Source organism: Sorex araneus, chromosome 2, assembly GCF_027595985.1.
Source record: "Sorex araneus isolate mSorAra2 chromosome 2, mSorAra2.pri, whole genome shotgun sequence".
Lineage (NCBI taxonomy): Eukaryota > Metazoa > Chordata > Mammalia > Eulipotyphla > Soricidae > Sorex > Sorex araneus.
In genome coordinates this window covers 316,561,998-316,589,271 of record NC_073303.1, presented here as the reverse complement: position 1 = coordinate 316,589,271, position 27,274 = coordinate 316,561,998, and the positions used below count along the sequence as shown (strand labels likewise).

The 27,274-nt window shown below is 49.6% G+C and overlaps 1 protein-coding gene across 1 annotated transcript in view; it reads right to left on the bottom strand.

Moving 5' to 3' along the window:
* Positions 1–27,274, bottom strand: part of LOC101553545 (C4b-binding protein alpha chain) — a 47,444-nt gene that overhangs the window by 6,433 nt on the left and 13,737 nt on the right. The window contains exons 4-11 of the mRNA XM_055124804.1: positions 20,804–20,903; positions 18,568–18,653; positions 18,249–18,443; positions 16,839–17,021; positions 13,287–13,472; positions 6,357–6,521; positions 4,039–4,214; positions 3,568–3,826 (exon numbers count right to left, since the gene is read on the bottom strand). Coding sequence (XP_054980779.1) covers positions 3,568–3,826; positions 4,039–4,214; positions 6,357–6,521; positions 13,287–13,472; positions 16,839–17,021; positions 18,249–18,443; positions 18,568–18,653; positions 20,804–20,903 — 1,350 coding nt within the window. The remainder of the gene's footprint in view (positions 1–3,567; positions 3,827–4,038; positions 4,215–6,356; positions 6,522–13,286; positions 13,473–16,838; positions 17,022–18,248; positions 18,444–18,567; positions 18,654–20,803; positions 20,904–27,274) is intronic.

Sequence of the window (27,274 nt, the reverse complement as noted above, 5' to 3'; positions counted from 1 at the left end):
CGTGCACCAGCCAGTCCTACCCACAGCCACCCTGCCTCCTGACAGCCAGTCCTACCCACAGCCACCCTGCCTCCTGTTGCACACATGCCACCACCATCACCCTGCAGAGGTCCACACCTGCTCTCCTCCTCCCTCATTGCTGCCACCTCCCGCCCCTGAAACTCATCCTGAAGCCTCCAGAACTCACACACCTGAATGGGACTACAGCAAACTGGAAAAGGTTTTGCATTATAAAAGAAAAGATAGTTGCACAACAGAAATAAATGTACACACTCAACTGGTGGTTTTCACTCTCCACCAACGTCAAGTTCTGGAATGGGTCTGCAGGACAACGATAGTCTGCTCCCTGCAATCAGGACTCCGCTGGGGGCAGGCAGGCACCAGCCAAGACCTCAGGAGGAGCTGCTTCTTGTTTGCATCAGAGCTGCTCTCCCTCCTGGCTGCTGGTAACCACCTGCTGACACCTGATCCCAGTGGCGCTGGGGATGGCTCAGCCTGCAGGTGCAGGTGTTACGAGGTTGTGTGCAGTCATGGCCACCATGTTTGGTGTGCTGAGCACAGACAGCCGCAGCCTGCGTGTGGTGCTACCTTGGTGAGGTGTGGTGACCCATAGTCCAGAGGTAGAAGGGGAAGCTGGAGAGGGCCAGTATGAACCCTGGGATTTGCAGAAAGAACATTTGAGAACCTGGAGACCCTCAGCTCCGGCCTGACTGCCACGGGGGCTGCCTGTCAGAATCAGAGCGATGTGTTGGTCCCCAGACTGAGGCCAACCACTCTCATAGGTGATGAACTCTGCTCATGCATTTTGTGTGCTGTGGTTTCCCCCACGGTTGTCCCGTCAGACCTCTGGGAGGAAGGATGCTCCACCTCCTCCAGGATGCTCCCACCACCTTCACCCAAAGGCACCTATGATGGGTGTGGGGGGCTGAGGGCAGAGTGCAGGGTTACCCCAGTTCAGGCAAGACCGAAGGCATCAGATGGCAAGCAGGCTCGCGGCTGAGGTGTCGGCTCTCTGGCCACACAGGGTCAGGTCATGATTCCCTAGTGGATAGCAGCTGGCAAGACCTCATACCAGTTCTCTGACTCATTATGAAATCACCTCAGTATTCAGAAAGATGTGAGCTTGTGGCATCGTGAAAAAATCCTGAGCTGAGGTTAAAGACGTCACCTGTTCTGTTATTCATCGTTCCTTGGACTAGGCTCCCAGACTTAAAGTCTTTTCTACTTTTATAGACTAATGCATTTATTTACTTATGGTTTGCTGGCCACGCCCAGTAGTGGTTGGGCAATTCCCAGCTTGGTGCTCAGGCCTTGCTTGGTGGTGCCAGGGGCACAGAGTGTCTGGGATTGAAAATTGAGCACTCAAGTACTCGAGTACTTTGAGCTGTCACCCTAGCCCGCTCTTGTATTTTTGTAACAGAAAAAGATCCTGAAGCACTGACATTTCTCCTCCCCAAATGATGTATATATTTGATCCATTGTGTTCCCTTTTGGTTAAAAATATACTCAACCAAAATTAGTATATGAATTCAATTTAGCAAATTTACTTTTCATGCCAGTCTAGCACAAATGGATATATTTGCATATTTAAAATTATTAAATTTTGAACCATGCAAGTTAAGGTACTTCCCTTGCATGTAGCTGATTCTGGTTTGATCCCTGACACCACATAATTCCCCAAACACTTCTGGAAGAGACCCCTGAGCCAGAGAAAAACCCTGAGCACAGCTGGGTGTGGCCAAAATGAACATTGAATTTCCACAGGGTACTAAGCTAAACATAAAATAAAGTTATAAGAAAACTATTTAAAAGCAAGAACCTTCACCAAAAATAATCCATAAATAAGAGTATCCTCACTGTGTCAGAGCACTCGCGAGCACTCACAGTGAGACGGTTTGTCTTCTCTGCAGCCTAAGTGTTTCCTTGGAGAAGACTGACTGGGCACAGGCCTGTTTGTGGAGCCCTGGACAGAGGTCTTCCCAGTTCCTCCCTCACTGCCCGGCACGGCGAGGCCCACGTCCATGCTGCTGTGGGCTTATCTCGTCTGCCAGCTCCAAACTTCTCCCAGAGCCCGAACAGTTCTTGGCCCTTCATGGTCTCCTGGGCTCCGACCAAGATTGTCCAGACCAGTCTGAACACAGGTCATTGTCATGTGTGGGGGTGGAGGACAGAGGATGTGGAAGTAGAGGCAGGAAGGGCTCCAGTGGACAGGAGCTGGGGCAGCGTCCACTCTCTGGAGGGGAGCACAGGGAGAGCTGTCGAACCCCAAGCATGAATTGAGGGCCCTTCTCTGAGAGCGTTCTATGATCCCCAACCTGTGGCCCTGTGAATGCTGTCTAGCTGTGACCAAGGGTGGTGCCGGGTCCAGGCCAGGGCCAACATGAGCTGGGCTGCAGGCAGCTCTGTCCAGCAAGGTCACCCGGGGCCAGAGCCTTCCTCTCTGAGGCCCAGGGCCCTAGTGCTGTCCTCATCACAAGGAATGTCCTGTCAGCAGTTTGATCCCCTCTGGCCGAGATAGGAAGTCAGCAAAGCAGCTTCCTCATTCGGAAAGTGACCGGGACACTGCCTCCACTGGGAAGGGGCTCCCAGCAGCTCTCAGGCTCGCCTGCACTATGACCAGGCCTCCCAGGCGCCGGCAGTGGGGGTAGTCCTGGGAGCTGTGGTCACTGGCCGTGCCTGGCCCTGTGGGGTCACAGTTTCCACAGGCTACCAGAAGGCCTGCAGGGGGACCTTGGCATGAACCTCCTCCTGTCCACCCAGCCCAGCCTTTTCCCAGGCTGCAGGCCACATGAGCCATACACAGACCCCTTCCCATAGTAACAGCCTGAGGGCCAGCCTCTCTGGGCTACCTGTTTAGAGGCCAGTGCTGCCCTGGGATTCTGTGTCCAGAACACGGAGGCCCTGGTCACTGAGGTCTGAGTGAGTGTCAGGAGCTCAGGGCCTGGGGGAGGTAAGAGCCAGGAGATGCTAAGAATAAGGGCACAGGAGTCAGGGAACAGGGAGGATACAGAGGCCCAGCGGGGACAGTGCATGTTGCGCAGTGGAGTGCGGGGGCTCCAAGAAGCCTGGCTCCCTGCAGAGCAGCCCCAGGCTTGGGTGTCCACACAGGCACGTGTCAAGGCTGTGCCAGGATTCTGCAGGGAAGGGGCCCCGAGTGACCCGACTCTGTGCAGGGAAGGAGCTCTGAGTGACACGAGTTTGTGCAGGCAAGGGGTCCTAAATTACTTGGAGACAGTTTTATTTTTTCCTTCATGTCCCTTAACTTTGGTTATTTTAATACTACTCTCAGGATTCAAGATTCATCTCGTAGGAACGAACATGTGGTCCTTTCTGGATTTATGCTTTACAAACTCTGACATTCAAAGTGCACTGGCTGGGCTCAGCCCCAGGATGGGGCCAGTCCAGGAGGGAGTTGGTGAGGCAGAGGGCAGACAGAAGAAACAGAAGGGCAAAGCAGGGGAGGCTGGGGCTGGACAGTCGTGGCACTGAGTTTTTATTCTGGCGTGGGGGCAGGGGGTGGGTTTCTGGGAGTCTAAGCAGATAAGGCCATGTGCCCCATGCACGGTCAGAGCTCTGGAGGCAGTGTGGGTCCGTATTGGCTCTGGGCGGGGTCAGAGCTGTGGAGGTGGTCCGGGTCCTCTTGACACCTGCAGAGCTCTGGTGGCTGCAGCATGTTGGTCCTGACCTGCTCTATCTGTTGTTCCAGGAGTTGGATCTCGAGGGAGAGTTTGTACATCTCCTGGGCCAGCTTTGCCTCTCTAGGGTCGGGGAGGCACTGCATGAGCTTCCAGCCCTTGGCCACAGGCTCACAACCTGCAGGGAACTCCTGAAGGACAAAGGTGGCATGCGGTGAGGAGTGGAGCAGTTGGCAGCCTTCCCAGCTCTCCCACGAAAGCAGCTGTTCTCAGGTAAGAGCTGGAAAAGGTTCCCACCACCAGCAGGACAGGAAACATTCTGACTGGCATGGCCGTGATGCTAGCCGGATGTGGGGAAAGCACCCTTGGGAACTTCCTGGATGGTGCACTCACTCATGCTTACCCACTCACACCTGGGCACCGCTGGGGACCAGGTTCTGTCCTCTGAACAGGTGATGGTCTGGTTACCAACCAGTCTGTAGCCAGAGTCACAGTGGACAGTGACGCTGGCAGGTTCCAGGTACTGAGAGTTATTCTCAGACAACTGTCCGTGTTCTATCTTTGGCCTCAGGCACACAGCTACAATGAAAACACATTTATATAATATGTAAATTATAAAACTAATATATATCGTAAAACATATGAGCTTTTACTAAATTTTAATTAATTAGTTAATTAATTAATTTTAATTGCTTTTTGGTTTGGGGGTCACATCCAGCAGTGCTCAGGGTTTACTCCTGGCTCTGTATTCAGGGATCACTCCGGGTGAGCCTCATAGGATCCTATGGGATGCCAGAGACTGAACCAGGTAAGCCACATGCAGGGCCTCTGCTTCTCCAGCTGTGTTAGACCCCACTAATTATTGCAACCATCTTAATTACTAGGTGCTAGCATCCACCAGAGACTGGGCCTAAACAGACTGATTCTGTGTCATTTGGGCCCCCCAGGCTGTGCTCCAGTGGCCTAGGGACCCACTGAGGTTGCTCAGCTCAATGCCAGAATGAAGGTGCTGTGCTGCCAGGCCCAACAGTGCTCAGGGACCAGAACCTTGGGTTGTCCAGGGACCATGCAGCGGTGCCCAGATGGAACCCCGTGCAGGGCCGCATGTGCCCTGGTGGCTGTGCTCTCTCCCAGGCCCCCTTTCCATATTTGTGTATGGTTTTTGTTTTGATATTTGGGTCTTACCTGTCAGTACTTGGGAATCTACTCTCCTGGCTCAGTACTTTGGGGTCAATCCCAGTAACATGTGGGGGCAAGATGTGCCAGAAGTTGAGCTCAGACCCACACATACAGAGCACATGCTCTGCTGCTTATCCCAGTGAAGTGTCCTCTGACTCTGCTTAACTTCCACACAGCATGGAGTGAGCACTTCACACCCCAATTACCTGAGGAAATGATATCCTGAGAACTCAAGGTCATGACATGTTTAAACATCAAGAAGTGCAGAGTGTGTGACTCCAGGCACTCATCTGCAAAGTGAATGTCTATCACGTCTGGCCCCTGTGGGGCCCAAGGGGTGACCTTTCTCCTGGTCCAAGCACTCCACAGTGGCAGCAGGTGCCTGGGTTGTGCACAGCAGTGGACAACTTATAAAATAAGATAAATTGGCACAGAAGCCAAAGTTCCCAAGGCCTGTCCTCACCCTCCCCTCACGGTGACCCCTCTCCCGTGTGGGTGGGATTTGATGGGAGAGTAAAGAGGCCTCCACGCAGAGGCTGGGGAGAAGCTGGGTGCTCCTGCAAGGGCAGGTTTCACGGAAACTTGCCACGGGGTCTGCTGCACCTGGGAAGTGGAGTGCTTGTAGAAAATACAAGGCAGCTGGCACAGGGCTGCCTGAGGAGGCCAGATCTTGCTCCTGCAAGAAGGAAGTGGGATAGAACTGCCCCAGAACAGATAATTGGATAAAAGAAACTGTGGTGCATCTACACAATGGAATATTACACAGTCATTAGGGAGAATAAAGTCATGAAATTTGCTTATAAATAGATGTACAATGAGAGTATCATGCTGAGTGAAATGAGTGAGAGGGAGAGGGACAGGTATATAACATATACATATATATTATGAGAATAATATCGATGGTGAGGGTAAGCAGGGGCCAGGTGGACTAGTCCATGGTTAGAAGCTTACTCCAAGAGTTTGTGTGTTAGGAGGGGGTGGAGTGAAGGGCAGTTAGGATAGAGGAGGGATCCGCATAACAATATTAGTTGGAAATGATCATTTTGGACAGGAACTGAGTGTTGAAAATAGGTAAAGGGTATACCTGATAACCTTTCATTATCTGTATTGCAAACAGATACAATGCAATACAATCATTATCTGTATTGCAAACCATAATGCCCTTAAGGAGAGAGAGGGAGAGAGAGCAGGAGGGAGAGAGAGTGAGGCAGAGAGAAGTGGCAAGCAGGAGAGGGGCCTGGAGTGTGGCTGGGAAACAGGGAGCACTGGTGGTAAATGTACACTGGTGAAGGAATGGTTGTTGGAACATTATATGACTGAAATCTAATCATGAACAACTTTGTAAATGTGTTTATCACATGATTCAATAAAAAAATTTAAAAAACAAAAACAAAACAGAGAAGGAAGTGGGACCTTCATGCTCTGTCTGCAGAGCACCCTTGGGACACGTGACAGTTCAGCAGGAGGTGCAGTAGAGTGTTTCCTGCTGCCTCTGGCGGATCAGCAGCAGCGTCTGGATGTTTCCTGTCCTGGTGGGGTTACCTTTGCACCGAGGGGCTTGCTCTGACCAGCCTTCTCTGCTGCAGGTGAGCTTGCTCGGTCCAACCAGCTTGTACCCAGATGTGCAGGTGTAGTGCACCTCTTCCGTTAGAAAGTTCCTGACCTTTCTGTAAGATCCGTGGGCAATGTCAGGCGGAAAGTAACAGCCTGCATGGTGAGACACGGAATGGACAGCAGAGCGTGAATTCTCAGCCTACCCCGTGTGCAGCCACAGCACCCTTCTCTCCTCCCGCCTTCTCTGCCTGTGGGGTTCACCACTCACCGACCCATGCACCTGGGTCCCCTCCTGGAAGCCTCAGCTGAGACCACTTGGGGTCTCTCCCCACACCATGTGGGGTCACATGCAGTGTCTTTCAAAGTAAGCCAGGGAAGACATGGGATAGGCATCCCAGGTGAGTCCATGGCCTATGGGCTGAGTTCTCAACACTGGGTTGCCCTCAACCCAGCCCGGAAGCTGCCTCAGAGGTGAGCCCCAGGGTCGTCTCACACATAGTGGTAAAGCAGGAACGGGTTGCACATTGCCCTGCCCACTGCACCAGCTCACCTGGGGCCAAGTTCAAACATGTTCTGAACACTGCTGGCCACCAGCTGCCCCTTAGCTCAGTCGCAGCCCCTTCCCCTCCTCTGCAGCAGTGTCTCTGCTGAGTGAACCATGGAGGAGCAGAGCCTACAGGGGCAGCTGCACAGAGGAGGACGCTCAGCGCCCTGCAGCTCCCAGTCAGGCTGATGGGTGGCCACTTCTGCTGACCCGGAGTTGGAAGGTCTGCAACAATCTGGACATCTACAGAGCCCACACTGGCCCACATACAGTGCCCATGAGCTGTCAGAAGAGACCTCTGATATGGGTTGGCCTCTGCACAGTCCCTAGCTCTCCTCAGCAGGCAGCTGAGGCCCCACGGTGCTCCCGTGGCCCCGGGAGAGGCTTCCGACCACCTCTTCTTCTCCCTGGAACTGGCCACACCTCTACCATAGGAGTCCAGTAGTTCAGCTCTAGAGACTGTCAGGAATCCAGGCACAATGCACCGCAGCTCTGTGGGTATGGGACCCCTGTGTTCAGAACCCCAGGCCTCCAGGCACCATGTATCTCCCTGCTGGGACACTCAAGGTGCCCCATGCCCTGGGACACTGATGCAGGACAAATGGGAGCTATGGTGCAGCCCAACACACACACTGCAGCATGTCCTGCAGTCTGTTCTCATTCCCCAACCTGCCAGTGACATGCTAAGGCCTGGCGGGGACACCACCCCTGGGAAACTAAGGGGCCTCTAGACAGGAAGCAGAGACAGGGCTCACCCTGCGGGGCATGGACACCAATGCAGGCACTACTCACTGGTCCTGCCGTCGTCACTATCAACCCTGGACCTGCAAGAACATGGCAACTGCCTCAGGGTCTCCTTTCAAGACTGGAGTCTGTTTGCACGGCAAGAAACTCCAAGAGCTGAGACCCTAAAACCTGCTCCCACAGAGAAATGGCCCGTGAAGGCCAGGGTGAAAGTGCCAGCTGGCAAGACACTGGCCACTGCCCTGCCTCCTTTTAGTGCCTTCCAGGTGGCATAGTCAGTGCAAGTCAAAGATCTACCTTTCTACAGAGGTAGGTCTCCTGAAACAAAGGTCAAGGGCTGGGGACAAGCTCAGGCATAGGGGACAAATTCACCAAAATAATACAGGCCATAGTTGGTTAGCAGCACATGTGCCCCTGAAAGAATGACACCTACACATGAATGAGTCTTGGAAGGAGAAGTTTATGGGGAAGAGAAAAGTCTAGAGGAGAGAACAGTCTATAGAGAGAGCAAGCCATGGGAAGGGCCAGTCCAGGGACAGAACAGCCTAGGAGAGGAGAGTCCAGGGAGCGGGCAGCCAAGGAGAGGCGAGTCCAGGGGAGAGAACAGTCTAGGAGGGGAAGTACAGGGAGAAAAAAGCCTAGTAGGGGAGAGTCCAAGGTGAGAACAGCCTAGGAGAGGACAGTCCAGGGAGAGAACAGCCTAGGAGAGGAGAGTCCAGGGGAGAGAACAGACTAGGAGAGGATAGTCTAAGGAGAGAATAGCCTAGGAGGGGACACTCCTGGAGAGAACAGCCTAAGAGGGGACAGTCCAGGGAGAGAACAGCCTAGGAGAGGAGAGTCCAGGGGAGGTCACAGACTAGGAAGGGACAGTCCAGGTGAGAGAAGAGCCTAGGAGGGGACAGTCCAGGGGATAGGACAGATTAGGAGGGGACAGTTCAGGGGAGAGAACCACCTAGGAGGGGACAGTCCAGGGACAGAACAGCTCAGGAGGGAGCAGGCCAGAGAGAGAACAGCCTAGGAGAGGAGAGTCCAGGGGAGAGAACAGCCTAGGAGAGGAGAGTCCAAGGGAGAGAACAGCTTAGGAGAGGACAGTCCAGGGAGAGAACAGCCTAGGAGGGGACAGACCAGGGAGAGAACAGCTTAGGAGGGGCCAGTCCAGTGAGAGAAAAGCCTCAGAGAGCACAGTCCAGGGAGAGATCAGCCTAGGAGAGGACAGTCCAGGGCAGAGAACAGCCTAGGAGGGGGCAGTTCTTGAGAGAACAGCCTAGGACAGGAGAGTCCAGGGGAGAGAAGAGGATAGGAGGGCAAATCCCGCTAGAGAAAAGCCTAGGAGGGCACACTCCAGGGAGAGAACAGCCTAAGAGAGGACAGTCCTGGGCAGAGAACAGCCTACGATGGGCTTGTCCAGTGGAGAGACCGGCCTAGGAAGGGACAGTCCAGGGGAGAGAACAGCCTAGGAGGGGACAGTCCAGGGAGAGAAGAGCCTAAGAGGGGACAGTCCAGGGAGAGAACAGCCTGGAAGGGGATAGTCCAGGGAGAGAACAGCCTAAGAGGGGACAGTCAGGAAGAGAACAGACTAGGAGAGGAAAGTCCAGGTAGAGAACAGCACAGGAGGGGATAGTACATGGGAGCGAACAGACTAGGAGGGGACAGCCCAGGTGAGAACAGCCTAGGATATAAGAGTCCAGGGGAGAGAACAGCTAGGAGGGAACAGACCAGGGGAGAGAACAGCCTCATAGGGTACAATCCATGGAGAGAACAGCCTGGGAAGGGACAGTCCAGGGACAGAACATAGTAAAGGAGGAGAGTGCAGGGAGAGCACAGCCTAGGAGGGGACACTCCTGAAGAGAACAGCTTAGGAGAGGACAGTACAGTGGAGGGAACAGATAAGGAAAAGACACTCCAGGAGAGGACAGTACAGTGGAGGGAAAAGATAAGGAAAAGAGAACAGCCTAGGAGGGGACAGTCCAGGGACAGAAAAGCCTAGGAGAGGAGAGTCCAGGAAGAGAACAGCCTAGGAGGGGACAGTCCTTGAGAGGACAGCTTAGGAGAGGAGAGTCCAGGGGAGAGAACAGCCTAGGAGGGGAAAGTTCAGGGAGAGAACAGCCTAGGAGAGGACAGTTTAGGGAGAAAACAGTCTAGAAATGAGAGTCCAGGTTAGAGAACAGCCTAGAAGGGGACAGTCCAGGGAAGAGAACAGACAAGGAGGGCCAGTCCAGCAAAACAACAGTCTAGGAGGGCACAGTTCAGGAAGAGATCAGCCTAGGAGCGGACAGTCCAGGTCAGAAAAGAGCCTAGGATGGGCTTGTCCAGAGGAGAGAACAGCCTAGAAGGGGACAGTCCAGGGAGAGAACAGCCTAGAAGGGGACAGTCCAGGGAGAGAACAGCTTAGGAGAAGAAAGTTCAGAGAGAAAACAACCTAGGAGAGGACTGTCCAGGGAAGCGAACAGACTAGGAGGGGACAGTAAAGGGGAGAGAACAGCGTAGGAGAGGACAGTTTTGGAAGAGAACAGCCTAGCAGAGGAGAGTCCACAGGAGAAAACAGACTAGGATGGGACAGAAAAGGGGAGAGAACCACCTAGGAGGCGACAGTCCAGGGAGAAAACAGCCTAGGAGGGGAGAGTCCAGAGAGAGAACAGCCTAGGAAAGGAGTGTCCAGGGGAGAGAACAGCCTAGGATGGGACAGACCATGGGAGACAACAGCCTAGAGGGGACAGTCCATGTAGTGAACAGCTAGGAGGGGAGAGTTCATGGAGAGTACAGCCTAGGAGAAGAGAGTCCAGGGGAGGGTAAAGCCTGGGAGAGGAGAGTCCAGGGGCAAGAACAACCTAGGAGGGGACCGTCCAGGGGAGAGAACAGGATAGGAGGGGCCAATCCTGTGAGAGAACAGGCTAGGAGGGCACAGTTCAGGGACAGAACAGCCTAAGAGAGGACAGTCCTGGGCAGAGAACAGCCTAGGATGGGCTTGTCCAGTGGTGAGACAGGTCTAGGACGGGACAGTCCAGGGGAGAGAACAGCCTAGGAGGGGAGAGGCTAGCCTTAGAACAACCTAGGAGGGGACAGTCCAGGTGAGAACAGCCTAGGAGGGGACACTGCTGGAGAGAACAGCCTAGGAGCGACAGTCCAAGGAGAGAACAGCCTAGGAAGGGACAGTCCAGGGACAGAACAGCCTAGGATGGAAAGTCCAGGGACAGAACAGCCTAGTTTAGTAGATTCCAGTGTAGAGATCACCCTAGGAGAGGAGAGTCCAGGGGTGAGAACACCCTAGGAGCAGACAGTCCAGGGAGAGAATAGTCTAGGAGGGGCCACTCCAGGGAGAGAACAGCCTAGGAGAGGAGATCTAGGGGAAAGAACAGCCTAGGAGGAGACAGTTCAGGGAGAGAATAACCTAGGATGGGATAGTCCTTGAGAGAACAGTCTAGGAGAGGAGAGCACAAGGGAGAGAACAGCCTAAAGGGGACAGTCCAGGGAGAGAACAATGTAGAGGAGACAGTCCTGGGATAGAATAGCCTAGGAGAGGAGAGTCCAGGGGAGAGATCAGCCTAGGATGGAACTGTCCAGGGAGAGAGCAGTCTAGGAGAGGAGTGTCTGGGGGAGAGAACAGCCTAAGAGGGGACCGTCCAGGGAGAGACAAGCTAGGATAGGACAGTCCAGGGGAGTGAACAGACTAAGAGGGGACAGTTTAGGGGAGAGATCAGCCTAGGAGGGGACAGTCCAGGGAGAGAACAGTCTAGGAGAGGAGAGTATAGGGGTGAACAGCCTAGGAGGGGACGGTCCAGTTGAGAGAACAGCCTAGGAGGGGAGAGTTCGGAGAGAGAACAGCCTAGGAGTGGACAGTCCATGGGAGAACAGCCTAGGAGAGTAGAGTCCATGGGAGAGAATAGCCTAGGAGAGGAGAATCCAGGGGAGAGAACAGTCTAGGAGGGGACAGTTCAGGGAGAGAATAGCCTAGTAGGGGGCAATCCTGGAGAGAACAGCCTAGGAGAGGAGAGTCCAGGGGAGAGAACAGCCTAGGAGGGGACAGTTCGAGGAGAGAACAGCCTAGGACCGAACAGTCCAGGGGATAGAACAGCCTAGGAGGGGACAGTCTGGGAGAGAACATCCTTAACGGTGACAGACCAGGGGAAAGAAAAGCCTAGGAGGGGACAGTCCAGGGAAAGAACAGCTTAGGAGAGGAGAGTTCAGGGGAGTGGACAGCCTAGAAGGGGAAAGTTGAGGGAGAGATCAGCTTAGGAGGGGACACACCTGTAGAGAACAGCCTAGGAGAGGAGAGTCCATGGAAGAGAACTGCCTAGGAAGGGACACTCCAGGGTAAAACAGCCGAGGAAGTGACAGTCCAGTTTGAGAACAGCCTAGGAGGGGATAGTCCAGTGAGAGAACAGTTTAGCAGAGGAGAGTCAGGGGAGAGAACAGCCTAGGAGAGGAGAGTTCAGGGGAGAGAACAGTCTAGGTGGAGACAGTCCAGAGAGAGAACAGCGTAGGAGGGGACAGTCCAGAGAGAAAACAGCCTAGGAGGGACTGCCCATGGGAGACAACAGCCTAGGAGGGGACAGTCCTGAGAGAAAACAGACAAGGAGAGGAGAGTCCAGGGGAGAAAACAGTCTATGCGGGGACAGTCCAGTGACAGAACAGCCTAGGAGGAGGCAGTCCTGGAGAGAACAGTCTAGGATGGGACAGTCCCGGGGAGAGAATAGCCTAGCAGGGGACAGTCCAGGGAGAGAACAGTCTAGCAGGGGACAGTCCAAGATGAGAACAACCTAGGAGGGGACAGTTCAGTGAAGAGAACATCCTAGGAAGGGACAGTCTAGGGGAGAGAATAGCCTAGAAGGGGACAGTCCAAGGAGAGAACAGCCTAGGAGGGAACAGTCCAGGGGAGAGAACAGCCTAGGAGGGGACAGTCCAGGGAGAGAATAGCCTAGAAGTGGACAGACCAGGGCAGAGAACAGCCTACATGGGGGCAGTCCAGGGAGAGAATAGCCTAGAAGGGGACAGACCAGGGGAGAGAACAGCCTACATGGGGACAGTCCACTGAGAGAACTGCTTAGGAGAGGAGAGTCCAGGGGAGAGAACAGCCTAAGAGAGGAGAGTCCAGGGGAGAGAACAGCCTAAGAGGGGACTCCTGGAGAGAACAGCCTAGGATAGGGAGTCCATGCCAGAGAATAGCCTAATAAGGTGCAGTCCAGGGAGAAAACTGCCCTTGAGGGGACAGTCCAGGGAGAGAGCAGCCTAGGAGGGGACAGTCCAGGGCAGTGAACAGCCTATGAGCAGCTTGTCCAGGGAAGAGAACAGTCTAGGAGGGGACAATCAGGGAGAGAAAAGCCTAGGAGAGGAATATCCAGGAGTGAGAACAGCCTAGGAGAAGAGAGTCCAGGGGAGAAAACAGCCTAGGAAGGGACAGTCCTGGGGAGAAAACAGCCTATAAGGGGACAGTCCAGGGAGAGAACAGCTTAGGAGGGGACAGTCCAGGGGAGAGAACAGCCTAGGAGATGCAGTCCAGTGGAGAGAACAGCCTACTATGGACAGTCTGGCAAGAGATTACTCCTCCCCCAGCTTGCAGCTCCCTCAGTGCCAGCAGCCCTGCTCTGTGCTACCAGTGCACACATTCCCAGCATCATGGCCCCGGGGCTTACTGTTCTCACACGTGGGTTCCGGACTCCACGTGCCATCACGTTGGCATCTGGATTCGTGGTTGTCCTTGCCATAGCACCGGTAACTAATAGTATCTCCGTAAAAGTAGGCACACATCTGGACTGAGCTGTGTCTCCTCGGGTATAGGACCTCGCCACCCTTCAGCACTGGTTTCGGGCAGCATGCTTCTAGGAACAAGAATAGGGCCAGTGACAACCTAGCCCTGGGGAACCCTGTGCTGCAGACACGCGGGCAGGCTTCCCACACCACTGCCGTTGTCCTGCAGGAACCCCATGCTTTTTTTTAGCTGCATTTTCCCTGGAGACTTCCAAAATGAGACATTGGATTAAACCTGCATGAAATGTAAGTTTTTAAAACTTGAGGAGCTCTATCCATTGACCCTTATGCACAACATCCTTGCAAGCCCTATGAGATCATCCATCTCCTCCTAAGAGGACCCCCTTCAGATGTTCTGACCTAGAGTAAGACCACACGGTGGTTTTGTGTTTTGTCAGTCCAAGTAATATCCCATGCACCTGCCTCTGGATCCTCATTCATGCCCCTCAAGAGAGAGAGAGCATCTCTGATGGAAGACGACCATGTCCCAAATTACCCTCTGCAAAGTCACTCAAAGTCTGCATTGGGAGGGATGGGCTGGGCTCTGTCCCCACTAGCAGTAGGGATGCTGGTTCACAGCCTTGTGGCCCACTCCTGGAGAAGGACGCCTCCAGCTTGGCAGCCCTGGGCCCAGGAGAGCCAGGCCCCTGGTCTGTCAGCCCGCAGCATGCTCCGGCCCTTCTGCACCTCCAACTCCCCGCAGAGTGAGCTCACCCTGGCAGGGCCTGCGTGAGGACCAAGTCAGACTGTCCCGGCAAGTCACCGTGATGGCCCAGCTGGCCCGGTAGCAGGGAAGGCAGGTGAACCTCACAGCTTTGCATGGCTCAAATGGTGGCTGCTGTTCCAGCTGGTGTGCAGGATTTCCGGTAGGCCTACATGGCTGTCTGTGCATGTGTAGCCATGAGAGAGCCGGGCCAGGGGTTCTCCAGCCTCCTGAGGTCACCTGCCACACAGCAGGCACTGCCTGGGACAGGCTTGTGGAGACACAGCCTCAGAGGGAACCTCAGTTGCCCCCTGTGCCTGGCACCCAAGCCTGGAAGCTCTCCTCCAGGCCACATGCTCCTGCCAGCCCTCTCCACCCCTCCAAGCCACCTGCTTCCCCAGGCCTCTCAGAGGGCCGAGAGCTGGCTTTAGCCATGAGTCTGACTCTGGACACGCAAGGTGACTCTCATGAGCTCCACTGCACAGGGCCCAGCCCAGGGCTGTTCTCCTGCATGGACCACTAGATATGGGAGTCTGGGGTCTGCCTGTGGGTTTGTGCTTCCTCCTGGAGCTGTGTGCTTTCTCTCTCTCTCTCTCTCTCTCTCTCTCTCTCTCTCTCTCACACACACACACACACACACACACACACACACACACACATACACACACACACCAAATGATGTGAATTTTGTTATTATGTGCTGTCTTCCAGCATGTGAAGTGGTATATAGGCATGGGTACTTCTTTTTTTCTTTTTTGGGTCACACCTGGCAATGCTCAGGGGTTACTCCTGGCTCATGCAGTCAGGAATTGCTCCTGGCGGTGCTCGGGGGACCATATGGGATGCTGGGAAACAAACCTGGGTCGGCTGCGTGCAAGGCAAACGCCCTACTTGCTGTGCTATCACTCCAGCCCCAGCACAGGTACTTTTAAAAATGATTGTATTCAGATTTAAGTCACGTAGCAAAAAATTCACCCATTAAAATATAAGAGACAATATTGTGGTTTTTAGTATGTGAGCAGGATTGTTCACATACTAATATCGTGAGGATATTAGTACCCCTCTGTGCTGGCTGGTCACTCCCTCCTCCCACCGTCCAGCCCCTGGGAGCTGTGTGTCTCTCTGCCCAGATGCCTCCCTTTCACCTCCATGCAGTCACACCACCTGTGCCCGTACACTTGTTTCCTCTCACCAGCAAATATCCCCGAGTTTCCCACAATGTAGCAGAACCTGGTGCTGTTTGCACCTTCATGTCGATCCATGTTTTAGATGATAGGCACTTGGGCTATTGGTCACTGCAAGTTCTCTGCTGCACGCTGGTCCTTCCAGGCTAGCAGCCGAGGCAGCTGCCAAGCCCCCAGAGCAGCTCAGGCTGAAAGGAAGGGCAGATCCTGTAGGAAAGTTCCCCTCTGACCCTCCCTGTGGGTAGGAGGATGCAGAAAGCGTGGTGGTGTGACTGCCTGTGAAGCCTTGAGGATGCTGGAGCAGGGGTTCCCACTGGCCGCTGGGTCTGCACATCAGTCTCACGCCCAGGGTCTGGGCTATGGCACTTCCCACCAGCCCTCTGATACTGTTTTTCCAACGATGCTGGGCCTGTAAAACCTGCTCTCTCTCTCTCTCTCTCTGGGGTCTTCCTTGTCCATTCCCACCCACTGTAGATGTGGTGGAATAAACTCTTGCTAATAACTGTAAGCTCTTTGAACATCTGCAGAGACTCCTTGATAATTTGAGCACTTTAGCCAAAGCTCTGAAGGAGAGGCTTTTGAAGCTTCACTCCACTACCCCAGGAGGCTCCAAAGGAGCTTTCATTTTTGTGAGAGTAAAAGACCCCAAGCACCCCTGATTCTGTGCCCCTACTCCCCATCTATAGCGTATAACTGGGTGAGTTACCAGTGACAGTGCCAAGACCACAACATCCAAAGTCATACCAAGAGAACCTTCTTATGTCCCTAGACCAGTATCAAAGTTTTATTATTGCTACAAACACTTTTTACAAAGATCTGCTTGATTTAAAGTTTTGGTGTTAGAATTAGATTGCCATACAAATCTCTGGGCACTTTACTGTTCTATTTCAAAATCACTATCACTATCATCCCATTGATCATCGATTTGCTCGAGCAGGCCCAGCAATTCATCCTAGCCCTCAGATTTTAGCAACCTCTCTTTACTCATCCTTTCCAATGGTGCCACATTAGAGGCTCCTTCAGGGTCAGGAGAATGAGACCCATCATTATTACTGTATTTGGCGTATAAATATGCCATGGGAAGCTTGCTAGGCTTTCCTGTGTGGGCAGGCAGCTCTCAGTAGCTTGCCAGGTTCTAGATCAAAATACATTAGGTCTAACTGGGCTCCCCTAGAGCTTGGGAGCAGAAGGACTTTTGACACTTAAGTTAGAATTATAAAGGAAAGAACAGGAAAGACAGTACAGTGGATAAAGTCATTGTATTGCCTGTGGCTGATCCCAATTCAAAATAACCATCATAATAGATTGGTTTTGTTAGGACAGGGTAATTTTCTGTCAACTTCAAGAAACTACTGAACCAAACATGAGATGCCTTCGAGTGCACGTCTCCTGCTGTGCACAGGTGCCACCACACACCTCCTGTGCTCACTTTCACGTGATGCTGAGTGGTCAGTCACTGGATCTGATGTACATTTGTTCAAGTGAGCCTGGCTAGTGCCCACCTACCAGTGCCCAGGCTGTAAGGGCTGCCGCATGCTGTTCATACTCACTTTGCTCACAGACAGGAGGAGGGGGGCTCCACTGGCCGTTGGCTGCACAATGGATAACCCTGCTGCCTACAAGCTGGAAGCCTTCACCACAGTCAAACTCAAGAGAGTCTTTGTAATGGAACGTGCTTCGGAAGCCAGCCATCAGTTTCCCATGTCTCACCTCTGGGTGAGGACAGGTGACTCCTGAGGAATTGAGGAAAGACAAGAGGTTTGAGAAATCCAAATGTTTCATGACTCTGCTCTGCTCTGGGTGGTCTATTATGGGGGCAGGCATAGTTCATGCTCGTGACTTCAACTGATCAAAACCTCTGTCACAGGGCCACATCACGTCCTGTTGGGCCATAGCTGGGCACACCACATCCTCATCATCTTGGGGCCTGAGCCTAGGTCACCAGGAGTGATGCAGCACCACGTCCTCAGACCTTTCCTTTGCTGTCCTGTTTTCCCAGAAAGTCAGAGGGAGGAAGTGGCTAGAGGGGGACTCAGGTTTTTTGGGAAAGTCAAGGAGCCAGAGGCTTGGATTCTTACCATCTCCTCATTAACTGTCAATTTCTGAGCATCCTGCTGACCCTCAGCCTCTGCCCAGGCCCAACCACGGCTGCAGTCGAGGCCCCTGGATCCCTCAGAGGGTACTTCTATCACATCTACATGGGTGTCAGTGCCCCGTTTTATTCCTGAGACTCTTGTCTCCTGCCCATTTCCCAGGCACGACCCAGCTGAGTAGTCCCACATTCTCTGTGACACCGAGACTGGCTCCCATGCCAGTGGCAGCAGGTGGCCTAACACAAGAGCAACACTACGATCACTGAAGCCCTGGTTCCTCCTGTGCCCAGCTGTCCTCTGGAGCTGAGTGAACTGTGTGTTGGCACAGGTGGCTTATTTATAGGTGCCAGCCAATATTCCAACTCCTGCCTCAAAAGTAACACTGTTGGAGGTTCAGACATAGGGCAGGTGCAGTGGCAACCAACATGTGACCCTTCCAGGCTAAAGCTCTTGATGGCCTACACACAGCCTGGGTTTCCTCATCCCCATGAAGACCTGTGAAGGACAATCCATCACCAGGTGTCCACATTCACCTGATAACTGTGCTGGCTGCTGAGCCCTGACCTAAGAGTCCTGGACACACAGCCATGTCCTCTACATAAGGGCCCTGGATACACAGCTATGTTCCCTCCATAAGGGCCCTGGACACAGATATGTATCCTCTACATGAGGATCCCAACTTTATCTGAAAGCATGAGGAACTGGTCCAGCAGCCAACAGATGTCTGTGGGTGGACAAATGGCCAGTCACGGAAATCAGTTTTTTTTCTTTGAGTCATTACATCCCCCAGTGAATACACCATCTTTTCCTCTTGAAACAAATAATTCAAATCTGAATCCAACCAATTTATTCTTAAAAATGACTTACTCTGACAAGTAGGAGGGCTTGGGATCCAGACCGTTTGGGTCTTATTTTCCATCGAGCAGGAAATGGAAGCTTTTCCTACCAGTGAGAACTGAGGGTCGCAGCTGTAGGTGACAGAGGAGCCATACGGGTAGAATTCCTTGTCCTTTCCACTGTGCCGCCCGTTGCTGATGGCCGGAGGTGGTGCACACTGGGCAACTGTGACAGATGGGGAAGGGCTGGGGTCAACGGGGAGGTACATCGGAACCTGGGCCACCAGCAGCATCATGGATGCCCTGGCTTCAGGCCCGCCACCAGAAGTCCCCACGCAGGTCTGACTCACCAATGCACTCTGGGAGAGGCTCACTCCACTCAACACCTCGGCCTTGGACTTCACAGAAGCTGGTTTCTGGGCCAATTAAGATGTATCTGAATGAAGCAGACCAAGGATTTTTAACGCAATTCTCCTGTTCAAAGTTCAAAAGGGCTCACTACTTGTGTAGGTTTGAGCATATGTGCTAGCCTCTGTAATTATTGGAGAATGCTCCTTACTTTGAGTGCTGTGGAATAGCAAACGAATTGTACATTGAAGAATAAATATAGAAGAATATCACCATCACCTTTACTTGGGAATTTCACTAAAAAGGTTGGCACAGGAAGGTACGGACCTCGCTGTGATGACTGAGGTGAACTGTGGCCCGTTGTATTGTGAGGGCTTAGAAACCAGAACACTGTTTCCCCATCTGGGTGCCACCACAGGACAGTGGACTAGGAGGGGCAGATTCCCTGCAAAATTGGAGCAGGGAGTTGCACTCCTGCTTCTCCTCTGCTCTTTGCCACCCAGCCCAGAGCAGTGCTCCTTCTGGACCCTCCTCTGCACCCACGCTCTGAGCCTTGGCAGCAGGAGGTGGGGCAGCAGCTTCTCTGCAGAGGCAGATGGCTCCAAGGCAGCAAGATGCCATGAGGCCAATTTCACAGCCACTCACTGCACAGGTGTCCCTGTCCTGTGTGACCCACCTCTCCCTCATGGCCGTTCCCTGCCCTGCTGGCCTCAGGCCCTTTACCAGCCAGACAACCAGTCTCCCACACACAGTCTCACCAGCTCCCACACAGTTTCAAGCCAGATCCTGCTGACCAACCTCTCATCATACCCATATCCACTCTGTCAGAGCTAACCCTACCCAGTGCCACTGACGTTGGCAGGCAAGAGAAAGAAACTGGAGGCATAGGGCTTGGAAAGCAGGAGGAAAACAAATCACAGTTTCCAGCTGGTAGGACTCCAACCGAGGAGACCACAAGATAGTGATAGATTTGATGGCAAAAATAATTTCTCCCAAAAGACAGATCAGAAGGACAATAATAGGGGGGCTAGAGCCATAGCATAGCAGGGAGGGCATCCCATGAGGTCCCCTGAGTTCTACCAGGAGTAATGATTTCCGAGTACAGAGCTAGGAGCAAGCATGGAGCACCTGGGCATGGTCTAAAATCCCTCCTTCCCCCCCCCCCATGATAAGCTGGGGGGTGGGAACGAAAGTTCATATCAGAAACAAGTCTATATACATGTGCATAGGATTAGGTCTTAGAAACTCAATGGGTAATAGTGGGGGGAAAGGGCAGAAGTCATGCTGGATAACTCATAACACAACTCTTCAAGTACAAACAGAACTTAGTCCTACATTAAATTCCTTCCTCAACGGGGAGTTTCTATCCTTGTTACTTTTCAATAAAATTTTCTATTTCTAAAAAAAGCAAAGACAACAAATTCAGCTTCATTTATGATAGAATAACTATGCATTGAAACTCCAAGATAACTCATGTTTGTCTGTTAGATTTGAAATTTTTCAAAAACGTGTTTCTTAAAGTTATAGAGCAAATTAAAAGTTAATATAAGTAACAGAAATTTGCAAACTGTGAAACTATGTAATCCCTAAGAAGAGCAATTTGGCAATGTCCAAATTCTCAAACCAATGGTCAGACTTTTTGATCCAGATTTCCCAGCCTGGGAATTTACCCAACAGAATGATAGAGGTCCTGATCAGACATGGTCAGAAAAATATGTGAAACAGGCAGAAGGCCATCAAAGAGATCGCTGTCACAGGACATATGGACCCAACAGAACTGCAATGGTAAGAATGAATCAGTGAGAAATCATTTTATATACAAACATGGAAATATCTCATGTACATATTGATATGCATATCAATAGCAAGAGCCAAGACTACATTTATTAATCAAATTTACAAATGAAAACATACACTAATATCTTGTATAATAAAAAAAACACTAACAGATACATAAAACAAATAAAAAAAACCCTGTTTAAGGACACATGGGACAGATAGTGATGGTGAGATGAAACTCTCAATATATACCTTTTATATCACTTTTACTCCCAAATTATGTAGACTCTTAATTAACTTACATCATTTTATAATAATTATCAATATGGTCATTAAATACCATTTATTTTATAAGATATTTATATTATAAATAATTAGAAATATTATTTATAATATTGTTAAACCAAGTTAATTAACTATAATTAATTTAAAAGGTATGTTGTTTGTAGGTTCCCTCACCCTTCCAAACAGCTGAATGATATCTCAGATCCGAAAGCGAAGTCTGTCTGAACTATCACGTGTCCGTTGCGTAATTCTCCTGGGTGTCTGCATCGTCTCTCTCGGGAGGAAGAAAGGTGATGGTGAGATTCCAAGTGCTAATTGAGAGGGCTTCGGAGTGTGGGACTGAAGGACTAACTCTGACCTCTGCTTCCAGAAAGACCAAAGTTCAGGTTTAAACATGATACTAATTCCAGTTCACTACATCCTTACTATGGGGGAAAACAAACACTACGGAGCTTCTATATTTTTTTTTCTCATACATTTTACAAATAGGAAAGATTTTTTGGTCATGTCCTTGCGGAAGTGCAGTTCACAGGCTGGGTTCTGCACACTGACTAGAGAGCAAGGCCCCTGCTGGTCGAGTCACAGCCTACCTGTGCTCAGTCATGAGAGGCAGGAAGGCATAGAACAGAGGCCACACAGCCTTCCTGCTAAATGAGTCCAGCCTGGCTATGCATGATAACAAGTCTTGCTATCTTCTTCCAAAAAGCAGATACCCAGGTGAGTTTTCTTTGAAAGTTGCACTATTAACACTTTCTAGTGTTAATGCCTCATCAACTTTGTAACATTTCATAACTCTGGTTTTCAGTACACTGAAATGAATTTGGGTAGGCGCCCGAATCCTGGTGAACTATTAGCTTCTGTCAGGTACCTTCCTAACCTGGAACTGACTGCACTTTTCTTTGCCACTCTGTGACTCATCCTACATATACAAAGACATTGTAACTTAGGCTCCTAACCACACAAGACTAGGCAAGTAACAACTATCAAGGTCACGGTGGTAAAGCAATGCAAAGCCCACTAGGTTTAGTGAGTGAAGAAGCTAGCCCAGATGACTCAAGGACTAATACTGAGCTATATAACCTCTCTGATAAAGAAGTTAGAAAGGAATTGTTAAGAATGCATAAGGAGCTCAAAGAAACAGTGGAATGTACCACCAATAAAATATAGGCGGATATGAGAGCAGATATTGTTGGATATCAACCCTAAGTACTTTAGGCTTTATCAGTGAATTGCCCCTTTTCTCCTCCCAGAGAAACTTACCATTTTCTTGATAACATCCTTAATTTAGTCAAAGTCAATCTTCAACCTTCCCTTTGTGTTGGATATTAATCCTAAGTGCTTTAGGCTTATTCAGTGAATTGTCCCCTTTCTTCCTCCTAGAGAAGTTTAACATACCCTCCCTAGCATCCCTAATTTAGTTAAAGTTTATCTGTAACCTTTCCTTTTTTTTTCGCCTTGTTTCAACTGTTACTTTATTCCAAGATGAGAGAATTAATTAAAAGCTTAAAGTATAACTGGGCAACCTTTAATCAGGCACCAAATTTTACTAAAGACAAACTGTGTATTTAAATGTGATCATGGAACAGTTCAAAATGCAGAGAAAGTAGAATGAGAAACATTTTACCTCTCATTGTCACAGTTTCCCATGTCAATTGCTTGTAAAACAAAACTTTCTGGTAATTCTGAACTTGTATTGATACTGCTTTGTATTTGAAGTGCTATATATTTGTACTTGCTTTTCTGTTTCCCCTATAGCCTTTTTATACGTTACCATAGAGCAATGTTCTTTGGTTGAACACAGAAAGACCATTAATGCTATGCTCCCATATTTGGGAATTGATAGACTCTGAAATATATCTGCTCCTGGGCATAATCACTTGGTCATAACTACTTGACTCAGGCTTCAGTTTCTGTAGTTCCTGACACCCCAAAGGGGAGCTCCTGCTGTGGAACTGGGATGGACCCGGGGCGAGTGGCAAAACTATCTGGCAGCGAAATGGGACATTCTAGAAAGCATAAATGCATGGTTTTCATGCACACTGTTACAATTTAAGAGACAGGACCCCCCCGGGGAAGGACTAGCTGAACTGGCCTGAGGACTTAGTCTGTGAGTTACAGTAAAAGCCTTGCTTGCCTCCAGAGCCCAGACAACCAAGTGTTAAAAGCCTTGCTTGCTCTCAGCCCAGAGAACTAAGTGTTGGGATCTTTGTATATTACTGTGTTTATCCAAACAACTGCTAGTATCCATAACTTTTACAATTAGAGGGAAATATAAAAGTAATGTAGTTGTCCCTGGGAGACAGAGTGTCTCCTTGAATTGATCTCCCCAAAAGAATTTCCTTTGCCAAATGTTTATCTATGTAAATGACTATAACACCTGTCCTTACCTCAATCCCTCTTCAGATGTTCTATAAGTATGCTAGCAACTCTGCATTAAATGGGCCATTTTCACCATCAGGCTGTGTTACCTAGCCTCCCTATCTCCCCATCTCTCTGTGTCTCTGTTGGGGGACCCTGGGTAGGTGGGGAGGCGGGGAGGCGGCTCAGGGCCACCGAATGCACACAGGTGTCCAGCAGCAGCAACAGCCCCCAAGGATCTTTTTTGTGTTTACACAGATATGAGGAAAATAAAAATGAAAATACAAGCAGAAATGAAAGATCTGAAGAACCTGGTAGATAAAATGAAAAATTCACTGGGAGACCTGACCAGCAGAGTAACAGCTGCTGAAGACAGAATCAGTGAGCCCCAAGATGACTAAGAATCTCCAGACTACAGCAGATGAAAAAACCCTCAAAATAAACCAAAAGATGACAAGAGAAAATCAGAATGAAACCAAGAGGAACAACATAAGAATCATTGGGGTACAAAGGGACAGGAAGAAAACTCTAACAAAGAAGTCTGTGAAGCTATCTTTGCTGCGAAGTTCCTGGAGCTGAAGAGCACATGCACCCAAGTCCAGGAGGCCCCAAGGGCACCAGCAAAAAGAAATCCAAATAAAAATACCCCAAGACACATCCCAATCAGAATGATGAAAACCATAGATTGAGATAGAATACTGAAAGCAGCAAAATCGAACAAAGAAATTGCTTATAATGGAGCACCCCTAAGATTCACGGCAGACTTATCAGTGAAAACCTCCAGGCCCAAAGACAGTGATGAGATACAGTGAACAAACTCAATGAAATGAATGCCTCACCAAGAATATATTACACAGTTATATTCTCATTTAGAGTTGAAGGAATACACAATTTCACAGATAAAGAACAACTCAGGAACTTCATAGACACAAAACCATTGTTACAAGAAGAACTAAATGGGCTACTTTAAGATAAGACAAGTTCCACAAGTACACCAAACTCTTACATAAAGATGACACAAATCCCCATCAGAGTAATCTCTCTGAATGTCAATGGACTGACTATACCAATCAAGAGGCACAGAGTGATAGGATGGATTAGAAAATTGAACTCAATGTTCTGCTTGCCTGCAAGAACCACATCTGGACAACCAAAGTAAACATAGAATCAAAGTCAAAGGCTGGGAAACAATTCTCCAAGCAAACAATTCCCTCAAAAAGCCAAGGTAGAACCCTCTGCTCCTAAAGACTTTGATTCCAGAGGTCTTCTAACCCATCCTGGCATCCAGAGGAGCTTCTTACAGCAATGCACTGGGACTGTGAGCTGGGCTACAACTCCGCGCTGCCCGGGATGGATCTTTCCTCTCCACCCTGTTTTTCTCCACAGAAAATGGCGACGGCAGCAATATCCACGTGGCGAGAGCCACCTTCTAAGACTCCTAACTCAGAGGTATATGGTTTTTACAGTTTGGGGCTCATAGGTAATCATGGGAAGTGGGTGTTACCGGCACACCCTCGGCCCAGATAAACCCAGCGCTGCTGAGCGTGAAATGGACCCTCTGCTCCTAAAGATTTTGATTCCAGAGGTCTTCTAACCCATTCTGGCATCCAGAGCAGCTTCTTACAGCAATGCACCAGGACTGTGAGCTGGGCTATGCAATTTCTGGCAGAATTTTCCCTGGACTTTATACAGAAATCCAAAACCGACTTAACATCTCTTAATTGTCAGCAATGTGAAATGGTTCCTTTTTAGCAGGTCTGACTTTGGGGGGAAACCCCAAACAATAACAGTGAGTTTTTTGTTGAAATATTGAAGGTAATCAAAGTAGCAGCCATTTCTCTAGACTGTGAACTAAGCAATAGCCCCACGCCAGCCGAGAAGAGGAATTATCCCTCTTTCCCGGTTGTTTCCCATTTTTGGGGAGAAACGTGGCGTGGAGTCCACCATAGTATGAGGCATGGGAAGGGGGATGAGAAAAAAAAGAGGAAAAGGAAAAAGGAAAAAAAAGAGTTATGTACTTGGAGCAGTGGGGCTGCATATATCCTCATTCTAAGCAATGGAAAGCTAATTATCAAATGCTTCCTTGGTAGTAGGGCTGTCTTTCTTGGGGGGAAACTCCAACAACAATAGTGAGTTTTGTGTTGAAATATGGAATGTAATCAAGGTAAAGAGAAAATGAAGTGAAATTCATCAGTTATGCAGTTGGGGGTGGGGGTGGGGGCGGGTTTTTGGTGGTGGAATATGGGCACTGGTGAAGGGATGGGTGTTTGAATATTGTATCACTGAGACATAAGCCTGAGAACTTTGTAACTTTCCACATGGTGATTCAATAAAAAAAAAAGCCAAGGTATCAGAATGCATAGACTTCAGGCTGAAGAAGGTTATAAGTGACAGTGAAGGTCATTTCTTAATGATCAAGGGATCAGTTCACCAGGAAGAACTCACACTCCTAAATGTATATGCACTTAATGAGGAACTAGCAAAAATACTTGAAGTAACTACTAATAGACTTGAAGAAAGACATTGATAGCAACACAACAATAGCTGAAGACTTTAACACCACTTTATCACCTCTCCATAGATCCACCAGACTAAAGTTCAGCAAGGAGATACTTTATTTGAGGGAAGAAATGAAAGAGAGGGGGTTAGTAGATATATACAGGACTTTTCATTTTCCAAAAGCTGAATACACATTCTTTTCTAGTACATATGAACATTCTCCACGATAGACCACATGCTGGCCACAAAACATATCTCCATAAAATTAAGAGGATAGAAATTATATCTACTATGTTTTCAGACCATGATACACTGAAAATATAAGTGAAGCACATGCAGAAACAGAGAATCAAATCAAACACCTGGAAATTAACAGCTCACTACTGAACAACCAGTGGATTAAAGCGGATATTAAAGAGGAGATTGAAAGATTCCTGGAAACAAGTGAGAATGAGGACTCAAGCTACCAGAACTAGTGGGACAAAGCAAAAGCATTAAGAGGAAAGTTTATAGCTCTGCAAGCACCCATCAGGAAGGAAGAAAGTAACTTAACTTCAAAGCTTAGTGTTGGATAACACTGGGTTGTCCTTACTGCTTCTGCAGGGAGCTTAAGGATTATAGAGCAACTTCCAGTGCAACTGAGGTGCACCTAATTCCATCAGGCACTAATAATCCTATATTGCTTTTCTCTTTCCTTTATGTCATTTGCATGGTTTATTTAGTAATGTCCATTTTGTATAGACACGGAAAGACAGTTGATGCTATGTAAAAGGGGAGTTAATTGACTCCAAAATAGTATTTACTCCTGGGCATCCATATTTACTTGACTTAAGCCTCAGTTGTCCTTAGTTCCTAGCACCCCAAAGAGCAGGGTCCCGACAAGGGACTGAATGGACCTAGGACAAGCTGTGAACTATCCTAGCATCAAAATTCTCCAGGTCAAGTGCCATAATACTTAACTATAAGTTTAGAGCACGGTTATGGACAAACTCTGTTATGACCCAAAAAGTATAACTGAATAAGGACCCTGCTGGGGTTAGGAAGACTAACCTGGCCTGAAAATTGTGGTCTGGAATATATAGTGAGATGTCCCCAGGAAGAGCCAAAATTTAGCTTAATATATCTCTTACTGTGTTTATACAAAATGCTATTGGTAGAAATATTATAAGAAGTAAATTCACTATTATTGTCTAAATGGATTACTAGCTGAGAAAAGGAGAAAGCAATACACCCTGGATGGAATCCTGCCCTTGGGCAGATCTGCTATTAATCTGGAGTGCTGAATTCTCAGATAAAATTTTGTCCTTGAGTTAATCTCCTAAAGTAGAGACTTTCCATCTCTTTGTTATTATGGTAATGTTCAACCCCACCTTTGTATCCCCACCCTTCATGATTTTTATATTACTATGCCATAAGGGGTAAGAAAAGGAGTGTTGTTGAAGATGCTGGGAACTAGACTCTGGAAACAGACCCTGGAGACTAGATGCTGAGGACTAGACAATGAAGACTAGATGTTGAGAACGAGAAGGTCGACAACGAGGACTATGAGACTACGCTGAGGCGAGGAAGAAGAGATAGCAAAGGAGAGGACTTTGAGGTCCACGAGGAGAGTAGGATGATGGAACTCTGATGAACGGGACTACAGCCAAAATGATGACCGTGACTGTGCCGTAAGGGAGAGATGGACGATGGTGCGGAGGAGTGAGAAATAAACCAACTGCCAACCCGACATGAGGCCTGGCTCCTGTTTCTTCATCCATTGCCTGTCCTTTGCCCGTCGTCCATCCG